The sequence below is a fragment of the Ambystoma mexicanum genome, chromosome 4q (genome assembly GCF_040938575.1).
Source record: "Ambystoma mexicanum isolate Mex_15411 chromosome 4q, UKY_AmexF1_1, whole genome shotgun sequence".
Classification (NCBI taxonomy): domain Eukaryota; kingdom Metazoa; phylum Chordata; class Amphibia; order Caudata; family Ambystomatidae; genus Ambystoma; species Ambystoma mexicanum.
In genome coordinates, this window is record NC_090928.1 from 1,249,177,577 (window position 1) to 1,249,196,252 (window position 18,676).

The following is an 18,676-nucleotide window of genomic DNA, read 5'->3' on the forward strand; positions in this document are numbered from 1 at the left end:
AGACCCTGTGAACTTTGCCAGGTGCAGTGGGCTTGGTCGGTCTTTGGTTTATTGCCTCCTGCATAGAGAGCAGGAGGTCCTGTTGTATCGACTTACCACACAATTCCTCCCATCTTGCAGCCAAGGCGGATTTGGTTGGAAACTGTCAGTCTGTCAGGTGAGAAGTCCGGCGAATGTCTGTATTCACTCCTCGAATGAGATAGATATTTTGTTCGACCTTTTGATTTCTCTGCCGATTTGTCGACTGTCTCAGAACCTACTCCCTCAGCAGGCCTCCGTTTTGATGGAGGCATGCTGGACGACTTTGATGCCAAATGCCTGAGAGCTAAATTTGATTCCCACTCTTTCAATTAGTTTTTTTTTTTTTTTTTTTTTTTTTTTTAATAAAGTCCTGTCTGAGACAAGACTTTAAAAAGCCCACCCTTGGTGAACAGGGTTACAACCCTAGGATTTAGCAAGAACTAGCCCAATGGTTTGGTAGCAATGGCTGAGCAGCCAGGTTCAGTTTAGGAGGGCTGTAGTGAGGCACACAGAACTCAGAGCATACACTTAGTTCAAGGGAATTTCTTGCACACTAGGGGTTATATAAAGAAAAATAGGTATTAATTTATATACACTAAGGCTTGTAGCATTCAAGTAAGTTAAGTACCATCACACAATAATAACTGGAGAACAGTTGCAATTTTCACACAGGTGGATACTTCAGAATAACAATGCGTAACAAATCCCATAATCAAACCTTCTGAAACATGTATGCAACTTATAAAAACGCTGGTAACTTTTTTATAACTTTAGCTTAGCCTATTTTGGAAAGTCCAACCCTGTCTTAGGTGAGGTTGCAGCTCTCTGAGGGACGGCGCAACATGCAGGTGGTCTTGAGACTGGTTAGGCCCACCAGTCCAGGGGAGGAAGTAGTCTTCAGGAGATCTTCCCTGTCACTTGGAATTCAGAGACGGGATGGCTGCGGTCACTACCATGCTGGCAATTGTTGCAAGTTGCAGGGGACATCCATCTACAAATTCCTCTTCGGATCTTCAGTCCAGTGGTCGACTGAGTTTCAGCTTCAGGCTCCTCGTCTTTCATGCAGGAAAACCGGCGGAGCCCACCAAGCACCAGACATGCATTTATTCAAACTTGGCAGGTGGCTGTCCAATGGGGACAGACATCCTCCCAGCACAAACTGTTTCCAGGCAGGCACATTGCAGGACAAAGACCTGGGGAGTTTCGGTCACCTCTCTCACTTCCTGTCCTTTCCAAGGGAAGCCCGCCTAAGACAAAAGACCCATCAAGACCTCCCCCACTCGGGCAGGTGGAAGAAGGCTCAAAAAAGAACAAGTAATCAAGAACAGGCCACCATTTTAGGCAAATGGTGAACCTTGTGTCCCTTACCGCAGCTGAGTGGGCAAACCGCAACAAAAGCTCACAAAAAGTCATGCAAAAAGGTACACTGGGGAAGGGAAACAATGTTTTGCCTTAGCACTTCACTTAAGGTGGGGTGTATTGCTCCCACAAAATAAAACACATATGAGACAAAACGTGTCCTCCTGCCCTGGTAACATGTGTCAAGACAGGTAAAATAAAAAGGGAAGCTCATCAAGGAGCTCCCAGCAACACTGCACAGAAAGTGCTGTGTGCTGCAATAATAAAATGTAGAGGCAGTAACTCCATTAAAACATATCCAAAGAGGTAAAAAGGATTCCCATGGTTCGATTAAAAGAATGAGTGAGGAAAAACACTCATGAGAATCAGTCCAAGAATCCAACAGTCCAGCAAAAATGCTGGGGGACTGTCAAGTAAGATTTTGACAGAACTGGTAAATCTTCCTGACCTGGGTCAACCCCAGAACTTTTTGCTTTACTGGTGGGATAATTGTTCTTAATACCTCAGGGAGTGGGAACCTTTTTCCACACTCACATATTTCTTTTTTTTTTGTTTGTTTGTTTGTAATCTATACAGATTTTTTAACAAAAGAACACTCAGGTAGCAGAAACACTTCAACACTTCGACATAATCTTTAACTCTTTCTATGGGTGTCATTTTTAAGACTCTCCATAGTGTCTTTTTAAAGTTATCCTCTTTAACAACTTCTTGCCAATAAGTGCCTGTTGTTGCTGGGCTGCCCTAGGGGCTCCCCTTTGTAACTTTATTTTGCTAACCTTGAGAGAACTACAGTTCCCCAGGGTAGAAAGGAACTTTGGATCCCTTTTACATTCTGTTAGGTGAAACCAGCAAACCCCACCTTATGTGGAGTGCTGGGGAGATACAATGTATCACCTTTCACACTAAAACCAACATTTCTGTTACAGGGACAAGCTTACCTTCAATGGCTGGTGGCAGTGATACCTTGCATTAATTTGGTGCACCTTTACCGCGGGCTGTGTTCACAGCTGCAGTAAAGGCAACAAAGGGTGCTCCTTTTACCAAAATGGCCCCCCGTCTTCTTTTTTCGCCATTTTAGTGTTTCTTGTTCCTTCCCCTGACATCCAGGGCGGGAAATTCCTTTGTGTGATTTTTATCTTTGGCTCCAGTCTGTCTGTTAGGGCAGGAAGCAAGGGAGGAGTCCAGAAATCCACAGCCCTTTGTCTTACGCCTTGCCTGAATGGGGAGAAATCCCAGCGGGAGCTGGTTGTCCTGATTGGACAACCAGACCAACCCCTTCTGGTAAAATGCAGGGAGAGAACGCAGAAGTTGTGTTGTAATTCCTGATAAATACTGCAAACCTGAAGGGTAGTCAACCACTGGAACTTAAACCGAAGAGGATGATGAAGGAAAAGTGGCAGAGATGGTTTCCAGCGACCAGAAAGCCTGCAGTGTAACCAGAGCCTGCTTCAATTCTTCCTTCCAATCGACTGGGGACTCAGAAAACGACGACCCTGGCACAGAGCCTGGTGAGACATACTAGACACAGGAAGACTTGCTTTTTGAGCCATTCCACGCGTTGCTGTGACCTTCCATTGCTGCAATACCCCAATACCCTGGGACCTCGAGTCACTGTGCGGTGCACGGTCTTCCGAATTCGGAATCTCGCAGAAACTTCGTGGGCATCCTGGTGGATCTCCAGAGACATGAATCGAGTCCAAAAAGTCCCCTCAACAGCGTGCTGGACCTTTGTAACAACGAGAACTCAACCGTAATTTTCTGTCTTCTTTTATGTTCCTTGAAAAGGCACCAAATCCGCAGAACCGCATTTAGCCGCGAGGGAAACCTTGCCCAGAGCCTTCTACATCGATCCCCGCTGCAAAGTTCCTTCTGAGGTCTTGTTTTCAGTCACTACAACAAGGAATCCACTGACCTGGTATTTGGCTGCAGATCCTGAAGTTCTCCTGCTGCAAAATCTTCAATGCTGTTGTACTGTGTTGGCTTGGGTATGTACTTACCTTAAGCCGGTTAGGATTTCTGTGTGGTGTTTTCTGTGATGGGGAGGCCTCTCAACAGTAATGGATCAGTTACTAGAATTACCAGTGGATCTGGAAGGGAGTTGACTGATAACAGCAGTGGACACAACGTCAGGTATAAAATAAGAAAAAGGGAAGGTTAGTAGGGAAGCTATACCCGTACGGCACGAGGGTAACACTGGTTTCGGGATGATGCACCAGCAGCAGAGCGTCCTCGTGTGCACTAGTCGATTCCACTTCAGAGGCAAGGAAGACAAGCTGAACCAAATCCAATATGCCAAACCACAGTCACTGGGAGGAGAGTTTCAGGTTTCTTTCAACTGCCAGAAGAGCAATGGGTGTTAAATAAGCAGGTTTTGCCACAGGGGTAACAAGGCAGTATTTGAGCACAGAGAGAAATGGGTGCACAGGCGGGTGGTAACAAGTTCAAAATGCTACTCCAAGAGTTCGTAAGTAGACAGGATTATTCCCATGCGCAGGCGGGTAGCAACAGTAAACAAAATCACTTACCAGAGAAGTCTGTGGAACAGAGATAAAGGTCCGATACACTGACGGGCGGCAGAAGTGGTCAGATCGCTTCCCAAAGAGGTCTGTGAAAGCAGGCAGGGTTTCAGTGCACAGGCGGGCGGCAGAAATGTCCAAAAATGCTTTCCAAAGACGTCCGTGAAAGCAAAGGCAGGTCGGTACACAGGAGTTCAAAAAAGGATTGTAGAATGCAGCAAGAATTGAAGTAACTTCAAAGTGCTGGCTATAACACTAAACAGAAGCAGAGTCTCAGAAGCATGACACTGCTTTAACAAGAAGGGGGGCGGGACCAGAGGAAATCAAGGCTCTGGCTGGGAACCTCAAACTACAGCCGAGACTCCCGTTTTCTGTGAAATGGAGTTCGAAGCGGCTAGTTTCCACGGGAGCTTCCATTGAGTAAAGAATGGAGCGTGGTAGTGTCGCAGTCCTCTCTGTAATGCCACGACTTTTCTGTGCTTTGTTTTATGCGGCAATTGGGGCATTCCTGTCGTCCTACTTGCATTGGAGGCCAAGGTGACCTGATGCGGGCGGTACGGTAGACGCCGAAGTTTAACACTAGTGACCCCCCTTCTGCCACTGAGAACACTTATGCTCCAAGAACCAGGGAAAGACCTTTGAAGGGATTGGGACTTCTGCCTAGAAAAGAAAATGTAAGTGTTTAAAAGTTACTTACTTTTAAAGAGTTGGTTGGTAACTAACACTAAGAGTTAACACTTACAAAAGTTCTTACTTATCTTGAATGTGTGATGCACTATTCTAAAAAGTATGGTTAACATATTTTCTTCCTTAGAAACTGTTTTGCCATTCTAATAGAAAGTAGATGTGAAGGTATTTCACACTCCCGTTATTAGCTTGTGCCTCTTCCCAAAAGTAAAGTGTTGGCTTCACCAGATTATTCCTGCAGGATAATTGTACGAGTGTCCCCCAACTGGGTCTTGCTTCTCTTGACTTGCCGTTAGCGTGTCCAGAATAAGTCTGCATTAGGGTGTTGCCTACCTAGAGTAACTTTGAATCATTCAGTAAAGTGTAACATTAGGGTTTACTTTCCCTGTGCTATCTAACCCAGAGTCTGTGGTTGTGAGATTGAAAAAGTATGTGGGTTTTATTCGCCTTGAGTTAGCTGTGTGCCATCAAAAATAAGTTACCAGAGTTATTGCTTACTTCTATCTGTGTTTCACTGATCTCAAAAGCACCTGTAATAGAATATTACATCCTTGGGTTTTACACACCTAGTATAACTTATCACAAAAGTAGTTCTAGTTTTTTCTGCACCTGGAATAAGTGTTCCACTATTCACAAAAAGTATATTGTCCAGTTCACCGATTACGTGATTTGTACTGAGTCTCATTGTACAACTGGTAGGGTCTACTGCCCTTGCATTACTGAAAGTAATTGAGAAAGTAACCATTGGTTTTTACTCCCCAAGAATAGGTGTGACCTATACTGAATGTGTATAAAAAGTGGTGGCTTCCCTTGAACTACTGTTCGGTGTTCCAAATAAGTTTTATGCTTTGGTCTGTGCACCTTCAAGCATAGTGTTGTGATAATTTTGATTGCATATACTGTGTGATAGTACTTACTTACCCCTAGATTTATCTGGGCCTACCTGTATTTAAATAAATCCTTTATTTCTACAATACATAGTGTTTCTTTGGACCATTTGTATGACAATTTCATTTGTACTGATTCTACTGCCCTCTCTCCCTCCTAAGATATGCCTGGCTGCTCTGCCTACACTGCCATGTATTCAGGTGGTACAGTCTTATACTAAGAGTGGAGTCTTGTACTGCCTCAGTTGAATGGTTTTGAAGAAGATGGTAGCACTTCAGAAAAACTGTCCTAACAGGGACTCACAGAGTGGGGAGAATTTCACATAAAAAAGGAAAGTCTACCTAACACAATGCCTTTGGTCGCACTGTTTGTAGTGAACCACAATCAGCGACTGTGTGAATGGTACCTAGGCACCACAGACAACCTTGCAGGGGTCAGTCAGGGACATTTGTATCATAATGGCAACACTGTAAAAGTGGAAGGTTTATGTGTGGACATTTTTCCAAGATTTGTCCTAGTGCATCACTGAGATTCTCTGAGGCTAAGATCATTCATGCTGTACATGCGGAAAAAATAAACTGAGGTCACGGTGTGAGCCATTTCTACTGACACTGATGTTATGTCTAGATTAGACTAAGAGTGCTGAGGAACCTCGATGTCAGAGCCACACAGTGCCCCCTGGTGTCAAAGGTTTGAGATCTGCTGCAACAGGAAGAACGTATCCTAGATGAGGAAGCCGTGGGAGGACCCAGTCCATTAGAAGCAATTGATTGTAGTATTAAAGCATTACTTCAAGAGCTATACTGGGCAGTCTGGCGCACAGTGGTGATATGTCTACATGAGGAATCTCCAGAAACGGAATCCACTAACATTCCCAGGTGGATATGTTGGGCCCTTTTCAACAGCTTTGACTTGCAACCACAGCACAGGTGTAAGTAAAAGCTCTCCAGTTTCAATATAAATTTCAGCTACATACGGATTTCAATTAAGAAAATAAATGTGGCCCTTCAAAGGGCACATTCAGTCATTTTTACAATCATTACACTACAGGAAAATGATGAGCAATAGACCTGGCTGAAATCACTCCTTACTTAAGTCACACCCATTTGAGGAGGTGTGCTGAAAGCATCTGTGCAGATTGAGACTGACTGGAAGACATGCACTGAACACGGTTGGAGCAAAGCAGTCTCATGCAAATAACCAGGCCATTTTCTCTAACAAAAGACAGGAAAATATGTGCATGCCATGTTCACTTTTAACAATAATTATAAACAGGTATGAGAACAACAAAGGCCCTGAACATCTTACCAGTTGTCGTATAAGGTGCAGAAAAAGCCCTGCATTCGTTCCATTACAGTTTTGTATATAGGCGTGTCATAAAGGTCCAACACTGGCTGTGGTAGGCCTGAAATACAGAGAAAGTAAAGGCAAATGTTACTTGCTTGCAATACCTATAGACAATATAGCGTGCTACTTTTCTCTTGGTTGCAATAATGCTGGATACCATAAGGAGCACTAAACAGCACATCCAAACCCCAAGCAATCACAAGAGCTTAGCCCACAAATGCACTACTGTACAGGATTACGCACATAAAACAGCTGCTGTTAGTGTTGAATTCAGCAGTGTCAAGATTTTCAGAAACAGCCCTGATTGAGGGTTCTAAAAAGGCACCCTTACTTTAGCCAATAGGGAAAGGACACGTAGGTCTAGAGAAACTCAATCAAGGTAGGTGGTAGAACATGAAGGCTTAGTCTTCTAGAAATGTTGGGGACCTCTAGATGTCGGCCTATGCAAAGCATGTGATTCTAAGCAGGTCCACACGCCTCAGAACCGTTTATACATGCACTATTGGTGATCTGGCTAGATGTAACTGTGACAAACCTCTGTAAGGCTTCTGTTGATGCCAGAAAGCTCCAATTGCAGGAGCATGCATCTAGTAGGAGATGTTGAAGATCCTCCAAGTTCCAAGGATGCACTCCGAATGACGACGGCTGCAACCAGGTAGCCAGGTGACAGCTGGTCAGTCCACCGGGTGCTGCAGGGATGCTTACGATATGATATATGGCATTTATTACGAAGGCACAGCTCCTCGAGCAGGGGTAGAGATTGGTTGTTCTGACCAGTCCAGGGGTCAGAGCATCACAGAAGGGTCTTCTTGAGAACATGGATTCACCGGGACAGCACTGGAATCATGCTGGTTAGCTTCAGGGGTTGTCCTCTGGTCATCAGTGGAGGTCTTGGCTCCAACAATGATCTGAAGAATGGCGGCAGGAGCCCTCCTTTTATGCAGGATTTGGACTGGGAACTCACCCAAGCCCACCAATGGCAAGGCTTTGTACCATTGAAACTGGCTCTGGCTAACCAATCATGGATAGCCTCTGGCCACAACATCTGCCTATCAACAGACATCCTTCGTGCTCACACACAAAATGCCTCTTAGCCCAGGAAAGCAGCAGCTTTCCCACATAAAGGGCTTTTTGAAATATGGCGATTCCAGACCAGAGAGGGCAGGAAGGCCGCCAATGAACAACATCGCCAAACATGCAAAAACATTGTGGAACAGCCATCTTTGAGTGCTAGCCACCCTTACTAGCCATTTGCGGCAATTGTAAATGTGCACAAGTAAAACCACAAAACGCATATCCGTAGCCACAAGCTCCTCCTAGGTACATCGTAAAAGTAACGAAAAAGCCATTACAGAAAGAGATACGGGGATCCCAAGTAACCTAACCACACTTCAATTTGAGGTGATATGTGCAATTGTAACAATAAGAGAAATCCACAAAGCGAGACACTCTCTCAGTACTGATAGTCTTAAGGACCGATCAGTTTCTTCATAAGAGCAAAATGGTAAGGGAAGGAAAGCTGAAAGCTTTACATACCTCCAAAAAGTCAGGCAGAAAGCAAAAAGAAAAGTGTCCCGTAGACGTCTTATGGGATGAAAGGGGCAAAAATAAGAAACTTTCCTAACTATCTGTGGAAAATGTTCCCTCTAATTATTTTTCTCCAAGTGCAGAAATAGTTGGCTTTCGTGCGCAGATTAATCTGCATGTGCACAACTGACTAACAAGGTAAACCACTTTGTGAGAATGCGTAGTTTGTGAACTATCATCTCTGAAGAGAGTTTGGAAGGGAATTTCCCCTTCCCAACCACAGCAATTCTTTAGAAATAAGTCTAAATGGAGCGCCTTACAGCACTGCTTCCAATCATATAAGCTAAAAAAAAATATTGTATATGGAACTATAAAGAGCGCTCATCAACCAGTCCAAGATTTCAAGATCAGCTACAGTACCTAGCAAAAGTACTCCTGGGCATCGAGAGAAATAATGTATGTACACCAAAAGCATTGTATGCTCCATATAAACAATGGGTTTAGTGTTAGTTATGAATGCGTCGACACTGCGCAGAGACTAAGCTGGAAAATATTTTACGCCACCGGGGAAAAAATGTATTTAAAAAAAAAACAAATATTGCTTACCATAATTGATCTGGCTAGCAACAAATTCAGACGAGATACAGTACTAGCTGTCTTCATTATAAAAAGAAACCTTTGCATAAAATGTTAGAACTGTTAGAAGGGAAAGAACAGGGAATTTGAGAAAATCAAAATGAAGCTGCCTTCTTCCTCTTGCACTATGCTTTTGGTTACTTATTACTGGAACACTTTCCTTTTGAGTTTATTGTAGGCTAGTTCCTTGAGCAGTCTTGATGCAATGTTAACCCAGGGTTTGTAAATATAAATTCGGAAGGTTCTTGCAATACTGGAGTTCCTTTTGCTCACTATAGGGCTGCAAGACGACCTGTTCTTCGCGTGTTGATGTATTGACTGCGCCTCTTGTTCTTTAACTAGCCCTCTTTTTTTAAAGAGTCTCTATATCGCTAGTCTTTTTTCAGTATAGCCTAAACTTTTGCCCCTGAAATCAACATTAAGATCGCAAGTTGAAAAGGCAACTCTTGGAGAGGTGCACTGTGCAATTGAGGGGGTACAAGCGCAACTAGCAAGCCACTCACACTGAGTGTGGGCTTTAGAAGAAGTAACAACGCTCCGATAAGCAGAAGGCTCATGTATGGCCATGATCTGGAATCTGCGATGGTGAATTCTAATGTCAGAGGTACACAAGGCATGTGGCATGTGCACTGCATTCACCGAGATCTGTAATGCAGGGCACAGCCTGACTTCGATCCCGAACCTTGCATGCAATGACAGCCTTTCCTTGCAACCGGAAGGGAGGCCGGCTGAAGACGTGTCATGGCTCGTGGGGGCCCATTTCAACAATACAGTCGGGGTATCCCATTGCTTGCAGCAGAAAACAGTAGTCTGAGGCACCCGGTGCGCGGGTGCATTACTTCTAATGGAGGCAAAGAAATACAGCTGGGGATTAATAGATGCAAGTTATCACATGCAGCCCAGCCAGAAGGCAGCTGAAACACTAAATGCCCCGTTCCACTGCTACTGTAATTAATTTTTACTTTCCTCCATGTATTTTACTACAGACATCTGTAAGTGACTGCTGCAGCACGCTATGTGCAGTGTTGCTGAGGAGACCCTTGGGCTTGACGTTTTATTTGATATTATTTTCCAATGAGAACTTCTGTTCTCAAGGATAGTAGGATACTTACCTTTCTTTTGTGGGATCAGCACACCCCACCTTATGTGGAGTGCTGAGGGGCTACACTAACTCCTTTTCCACTGCTCCTGTAACTTTGTATATTTCCAGTAACAAACTTAAATGGCTGGTGGCAGTGGAGACATGCTCTACCATTTGTGTGCAAGTTGCTCGCAGGCTGTCTCCACAGCTGTAGTACAGCACCCTTGAGGGACCATTTTCCCAAAAAGGCCCAAGTCTTCGTTGTTAGGACAGTTTTTCGGAAGTCGAAGTGCTTAGCAAAATCATTCAACTGAGACAGTACAAAACTGCACTCTTAGTATATGGCTGTACCACCTGAGTATATGGTAGCGTAGACTGAGCAGCCAGGCTTATTTTCGGAGGGAGAGAGGGCTGTAGAAACAGTAGTACGAAATTGTACATATAATAATAATAATTTGCATTTATATAGCGCTCCAAACCCTCAGGCATCTGAGCGCTGTGTGGTGTTCATATGGTCCGAAGAAACACTGACACACTATGCATAATAAAAATAAAGGGTTTATTTTAATACAAGCAGACCAAGAGATTATTGGTTAAGTAAGTTCTATCATAAAGCATATAAATAATTATAAAAACCACAACACTATGCTTTAAATACACATATCAAAGCACAGACCTTATTTAGAACACCTAACTGGTGGACCATACGTTACTTTCAGATTACTTTACAGTAATGCAAGGGTAGTAGACCATGTCAATTATGCTCAACACTCAATGAAATCACAGAATGGGGCGTGGCTAGCAGCGCGATGAGACAGACGCGAGTCTCCGGCGCTCCTGCGGCTGCAGTCGAAATCCTGATTAAAATGACTACTTTTTAACTTCTGTGGAGCTGCAAAACACACTCCCTGCGAAGAGGACAGCCTGGAGCACAAGCAGAACGGAGGACGTCGAGAAACGGACGCAGTAAAGGGGCAAGCGGAGTGAGAGCCGGCGCCAACACACGAGTCCTCCAACATGGCCGCCCAAGTGTAGCCGACCTATGCGCCACACAACGAGAGCAATGCAAACACTGTGGGGAATCCGGACCGGAGCTCCGCGCAACACCTGTGAAGCGGGAGGCCACCGGCTTGCACACAGCACCACAGGTAGTAGAGCAGAAAACGGCGAGCGGGTGAGGTGCACCCCTCCTACAGACCTGGTGAGGCCACGGACGGAGGGACTGTGCAAATGCGCCCTGAAGCGGTGCCCCGTCAGCGCACGGGGCCCAGGCGAGCGTGGACCGGCACTGAGCCTTTTTCGTGCTGATTTTGCACCGCCGCGGCTCTCCATGTCGCGGGACCACGGCAGGGGGACGAAGCAGTGAGAGGAGAGAGCAGCTGCCGGTCGCCGCTTCGGTGAGTGCCCCCCTTGACAGCCCGGGCTACGCGATAAGCAGCAGCCCCCGGGCTGCGTGCTGTCCATGGGTGTAGCCTTCCGTGCGGCCAGTGCACACGTTGCCGTGAACAGAGGGCCCGGCGAGCCTGCTGTGTGCTGCGGTGCCGCTGGACATGCTTGGGGGCTGAAGATACACTCCAGCCTGGATCGGGCAAACCCTGGGGTGTAGGCCAGCCACACAGCCTTCTGGAATACAATTCAAACACGGCCCCGAATACCAGCCCGGGGGACCCTTGACAACAGCAAAATAACAAGCCTGGAGCCAGGGGCCTCGCCATAAGTACAATCAACACCTGCTCATCCTGGGGAGCTCACCCAGCCGAGCGGCTGCCTGCGGGGGAGGTGCACACACTACCCTGTACAGACAATTGCAGGACCGGAGGCAGATCGTGTGCCACATCAGGAGTCGGTGTAACATCCTCAGCCTTAAATAATCTCACTGAAAGGGGACCAGCGCAACAGCATGCTTGCCCAGTAAGGATAACACTTACATCAGCCTGAGCAACAGCGGAGGGGACGGGAGGGCTGAACCACACCAACCCATGTCATACTAACAGTCGGTGCACCTTCTGACTATACCGTGATCCAGATAAAGTCCTGGTGTGACCCAGTTTGGGAGAGACAGACCATAAGGCTGAGGCCCCGGAGGTCACTGCCCTGACCTTACAGTGCACCGACAGTGGGAACTGGCAAAGCAGTGGCAACCCGAAGACCACCTACTCCACAGCGCACAACCCAAAACAGTACCCCAGCTTGCCAAGACAAACACGGCAACTCTGACACCCAACAGAGGAGGGGGGAGACAGGCCAGTTCGTGCTGTACTACCCCCACAGCTAGGGTGGCAAAATATAACCGAGCTATCTACTTCCCACGGTGAACGCCGACAACGGCGCATTCCCCAGCAGAACAGAGATACCACCCAGTACTAAGACACCACAAAAGGGAGCACCAAATATCAGGAGACCTTGGACTAAAACACGCCGCTCCCCAATCAACAAAGACAGTGAGCAAAAATAGAGAATCATACATGTTTAGTGGCATGACCGACCTGCAAGCATGGGAAAAGACAAAATGAAGAAAATTCCCGCACAAAACATAATAGACCAATACACAATACCCCCGATGCAAACCCAGGAGCTCCAAGCATCGAACCCCATGGAATTGGAACCGGAACACATGCTCTCTTTAAAGGACGCCATGGCCGCCATAGCAGAATCCCGCACATCAATGGAGCAGAAGATGGACGGGATAAGTCTAGACGTCTCCCTCCTCAGACACGATTTACAAAAACTATCAGCACGCACCGGAGCAGCTGAACAACGAATTTCAAATGCCGAGGACGGCCTACACAATATGCAACAACTCCTCCAAAGCGTTACGGCCAATATCAAAACTCTGGAAGACAGAGTGGAGGAGGGAGAAGGGAGATCCAGGAGCAACAATGTGCGCATACTCGGCATACTGGAAAAAAAAGGCCCTTGCATGGAGCTCTTTCTTGAACAATGGCTCACGGATCTGTTCGGACCAGACTCCTCCTCCAAATTCTTTTCCATTGAAAGAGCACACAGCATGCCCACGGGACGTCCAGTACCTGGCACTCCTCTGCGTACAATAATACCGAAGCTCCTAAACTATAGAGATCGGGATGCTCTGCTACAACGGGCACGCGCCAAGGGCACGATTACTTTCAACAGCTTCACGGTTGCTTTCTTACCTGACTACACGAGTGAGGTACAGAAAGCCAGGCAATCCTTCGACCAGCTCAATAAGCAACTGTACTCAATGGGAGTTGAATACGGCCTTGCTGTTCCCCGCCCAGCTTAAAATCCACCATAAAGGAACCACAGTCCATTTCAGCGACCCCAAGGAAGCATGGCGCTGGGCCGAACACATAGAAGGGGACTGGTTGTCACCTCGAAGCAAATGGGGCAGGAATCCCAGACAGCCAGCCTACCAACGGCTGATCCTGCCACAGGCAACAGCTCAAAACCCAATGTGGCTGAGCCCGCCTCGACCCCTCGTAAGGTCCCCACGCCTAGCAGTGAGCAGGAATCTAAAAAGTCCGTTGACCTGCAGCGAGACGCGCTACCTTACATAAGGCGAGGCATGCTTTCACAATGCAGCTGCACGGGGACCGCCCGCCCCTCCTTTCAGAACCTCAAGTTAAGTTGACACTCTAGTTCCGAGTGTCAACAATGTTCGGGCGACAGGTACTTCGTGTTGGGGTGGAGTATAGGGTGGGGGGAAGGGACAGTTTGTTGGTTTTGTATTGATCTACAGTTACTATGCATTCACAAAGCTAATGAATCACATCAACTAGCACATGCCATCATATGTCACTCCTGATTGGCAGCACACCCTCACTGCAACCAACCCCTGCATAATACTCCTATACGGCGACTCCACAGAACCTGCAAATCGGACGCTATAAACTACAAGGGAATAGTTTCTTACCTGTAACTCCATTTCTCCAGCATTGGTATCTTTCATGGATTCACATGCTTAGAATATTCCCCGTCGTCAGACTGGGACCCCTCGGTACACATAAATAGCCTTTCCTATAGGAAAACTTCAGACACTTTTGTGTCCTATCTACGTCCTTTTAGGACCCGCCTACGCATGCTCTGTAGGCCGTCCCAGTATAAGAGGCCCGCCCCCGTGGCTCCCCTTCAGATTTCAGCCCCTCCAAAGTAGGAAGGGTTACACTTATCAACCAAATACATTGCATTCCGGGGAGGTTTGGCAGGCGCATGTGAATCCATGAAAGATACCAATGCTGGAGAAATGGAGTTACAGGTAAGAAACTATTCCCTTCTCCAGCATTGGATCTTTAATGGATTCACATGCTTAGAATAGATTGTATAAATACAAAGAAAAAAGGGGGGGATTTGTCCCATGAGCAGAAAGGGAGGGGACAGGAGACCAAAATAAACACCGAAGGTCCCTTGCTGCTGTTTATCAAAGTCAGTATGGTTAAATTATTCAAAAAAGTACCAAACTCTGGTATCATACACTTTAGTGGAATTCTCTGAAAACAAAAAGGGCAAGTTTCTAGAAAATTATTTGAAATATTTATTTCTTAAACAAAAAAATCCTAATAACACAAAAATTGTAATAACAAAGAAGTGTGACAAAAATTAAAACACTCAGAATTGTAATTCACAATAGGAAATTTGATTTAGTTTAAAGAACAAAAAACAATCAATTATTCTTTTTGAAAAACTGAAAAAAATTAATAAGTTGTTCTTTTTATAAGATCACAAAAACGAAATAAAGAAGGAATGGAGTACTAGTGGAGGAAGAATGTATGAACGGTTCTTAAGGTAAAAAAATATTCTTCCTTTTCTTCACAGAGCAACAGTGTCCACTCTAAATCTAACTACAATATTCCTTATGACAGGTCTGCCTACGTGTAGGTGTCAAAAAAATGTTTCAGAAAAATTCAAAATTGACATCATCACAACAACGTTTCGGCTAAAATGCCGCCTGTCTGGCCATAGTTTCTTTGCATAGTTGAAAGTTGCCTTCCTCAGGGCGAAAGAACCTCACAACAGTTTAACCCTGTGGGGAAGCAGACATGAAAGAAAATAAAATTAAATTTAAAAGCATGATGAGAGCGAACTCCAAAATTTAAGTAAAGTTGCCCTTGTTGTTTAAAAGAGAATGAATCAAGAAAACAATTACCTGAATTTTACGGGCTGTGGGTAAGTTAGAAATACAGGCGTGAAAAAGGGCTCAGAGGCCCAAGACAGTAATGCCTGAAAAGCGGAACCAATAGGACCCTTGGTGTAACTGCATCGAGTTAGGACTCACATTGGAGAAAACAACTGAAATGGAAGGGGGAACTTATCAGAAAAAATTTGAAAAAGGGACAAATTAAAATTTTTCGAAATCGGCAGGGGATTGGAAAGGTATATACTCACATATGGATTAAATCCTGTAGCTCAATAGCATGCACAGATGAAAGGTGCAATCTGTGAAGTATAGAGTGCGATGAGCACGTGCGTCGAGTAACCTAGTGTGGTCCCTTGTCACTGGCATAAATGGTGTACAGCCTCTGAGTGAAAAAAATGATAATATATGCACAGAGGAGACCCCGAGGCTTAGAAGAATGGACGAATGTATACAATGAACACTAAACGTGTTTAAAAAAAGGGAAAACCGCAAGTAACTGCGTCTTACCTATGTCGGCTTGACCAGAATAAAATGCAGACGAACGAGGGGAACAGCCATTCTTGGACACCTCTCGCAACTATCTGCACAGCGAGCATGAATGCTCATATAACCTAAAGGGGGGCGGGAAAACAAACTCGCCATTTCATTGGGCCTCAAGCCGAAGTGTGTGAATAGGCTGAGAGCTGCCCCGCCTACATGTCACTCACTTGGCTGAATACAAGAGAGCGCCATGACAACGGCCTCTGTAACATCAACTGAGAAAGCCGGCCCCAGCGTGGAGCACTGCCGCGCCGAAACGCAGACAGAAGCCCGCAAAGGAAACGCCCGACTGGGGAGCATGACACATCACGCTGGAAGAAGGCAGCCACCCGCGAGACAAAACCCAGGCGCATGTCATCCGAAAAACACCCAGCCACAAACGTCCGAAAGCGCGAAGGGAACACAAGACAGTAAGTGTTTTCGAAAGCTGCAAAGCACTGTCGTTCCACAGGTGTGGCTGGACATACTTGAGCTGAGTCCAGTCAGAAAGAAAAGGAGTGATAAATCAAGGAACGGATCAAATAATGTGACATTTGAGAACAAAAAAGGGGGGCAAAAAGGCGCTGAAAGAGGGAAGCCCAAACGTGTTAGATTGGACTGAAATCCTCATTGAGTCCATTAATGTGGGTAGAGAGACGATGGATCCAGCGAGCCTCCTTCTGTAGGAGGCAGTGGGTTGTGTTGGGCATATTTTTTACCACATCCAGAATCCACCATAATATGTCATTAGCGGAGTGCTGTAGCTCAATGTAGTGACTTACTAGAGGTGCAGTAAGTATTTTGCACCTAATTCTCGATCGATGTTCTGATATTCTAATATGCACCGGTCGGGAAGTTTGACCAACATACCGAAGGCCACACGGACATTGAATACAGTACACCACGTGTGTGGTTTTACAGTTTGTCATAGTAGTGAATGTCCATGTTTTTGGCCCAATTTTAAACTCCTTCATTTTCCTGGTAAATTGACAGACAGAGCAAGATCCACAAGGGAAATGCCCTGTGGTAGTCCTCAGGTCCCAGAGTCCTATTCTGGGGGCGGCTTTCTTAAGGGAAGAATGCACAAGTTTGTCACGAATATTGCTACCCCTCTTGAAAGCGAAGCGGGGAGGAGGTGTGTCTGGCAAATTTATTTTGACAATGGGCCAGTATTTCGAGATGAGTTTTTTGATCTCGAAGGTCTGAGGCCCATGGGTCAATACGCATGTCAACTGAGGATTGTTCTTATCCAGTACTAAATTGGGATTTTGTTTGGGCGTGAGCAAATTGTCACGGTCAGAATAGATTGTATAGCAGTAACACTTGAGAGGGCGGTGAGAATGTAATGTAATATACCCTCACCATACTACACAATACATATGTACAGCAGGAATACGTTTACTCATATAACCTTTCCCACATAAAGTATACTGTAATCAAAAGGTAGAAAACAGACTCTCCACAGCGTGGAGCTTACCTTACTGAAACAGATGGCGCAGGACAGCTCTTCCCATCTGCACCTCGTCCGCATGCTGCCTGGCAAGGCAGTAGTGGCGGGTAAACGTGTGGGGCACTGACCATGCCGCAGCTTGGCATATGTCCGTCAGCGGAATTCCAGCCCATAACGCTGTTGAGGAGGACATCGACCTTGTAGAATGGGCTCTAGGATGTCCTTGCAGTGGCCTTCCGGCCTTAAGAGTGACAAAAAGCAATCGTCGACGAGACCCATCTAGCCAATCCCTGTTTAGAGATTGCGTTTCCTCTCGTCGACGGACCATATGCGACAAACAGTTGCCGAGTAGCCCTGATGTCTTGTGTGCGATGTAGGTAGAATTTCAGAGCCCTTTTAACGTCCAGGGTATGAAGAATTTTTTCTGCTGCCGATGATGGAGTGGCGAAGAAAGTAGGCAGAACCATGGATGAGTGTTTGTGATATACCGTCGGAACCTTAGGGACGAACATAGGGTTAGTTGCCAGGACCACCTTGTCCTTAAAGAATCTTAGGTAGGGCGGGTCCACGACCAGCGCTTGTAGTTCCGAGATACGTCTGGCTGATGTGATAGCCATCAAGAATGCCAACTTCCACAAAATGAATTTTATGTCGGACGTGGCCATAGGCTCGAAAGGCGGTTTCATCAAGCCTGCCAACACTGTGTTGAGGCTCCACGTCGGGGGAAAACGTTTCACCGGGGGAAAAGCTCGAAATAAACCCTGCATGAAGTGTTTTACCAGTGTCACTGAATAGAGGAGACGACTGCCTCTTCCTTGTGAACCTCGAGATGGCTGCCAGGTGTACCTTTATCGATGAGGGGGACAATCCCTTTTTTGCCAAGAGGAGCAGGTAAGGTATAACTTGTTCCGGCGTCACCGACAATGGTTGTAGGCCCCGCTGTCCTCTACACCATTCACAGAATCTCCGCCACTTATAGGAGTAAGATTTGTTAGTAGAAGGGGCTCTAGCCGCCTGTAGAATTTTTTGTCAATCCTCTGAAATGTCTAAGGCACCGAATTCCGAGAAGTCAGGAGCCAGGACCTAAGGTTGAAACTGTCCGGGTCGTGATGCCACACCGTGCCTCTGTCCCGGGATAGAAGGTACGGGACTTTCGGAAACGCTATGGGATGTTCCAGCGATAGATGGAGGAGGTCTGAGAACCACGGTTGCCTCGGCCAGTATGGTGTCACTAGAATCACCTAGCAATTGTATCTGCCTATCCACTGTATTGTTTTGCATATGAGGGGAAACGGGGAAAAGCATAGAGGAACATGTCCCTCCATGGGAACGAGAAGGCCTCCCCCACCGAACCCTCTTGGGGCCATCTGCTTGCAAATTGCTCGCATTTCTTGTTGTCTTTGGTCGCGAAGGCGTCCAGAGGGGGGTGACCCCATTTCTCGAACACTTTCCTCAAGTGACCCGTGTCCATTTCCCACTCGTGTATCTGAGCCATGCTTCTGCTGAGGGAGTCGGCTTGGCAGTTCCTCACT

General features: G+C 46.1%; 1 protein-coding gene across 1 annotated transcript in view; it reads right to left on the reverse strand.

The window, feature by feature from the left end:
* Window positions 1–18,676, reverse strand: part of LOC138468323 (exportin-5-like) — a 1,170,237-nt gene that overhangs the window by 397,238 nt on the left and 754,323 nt on the right. The window contains exon 22 of the mRNA XM_069608829.1: window positions 6,780–6,876. Coding sequence (XP_069464930.1) covers window positions 6,780–6,876 — 97 coding nt within the window. The remainder of the gene's footprint in view (window positions 1–6,779; window positions 6,877–18,676) is intronic.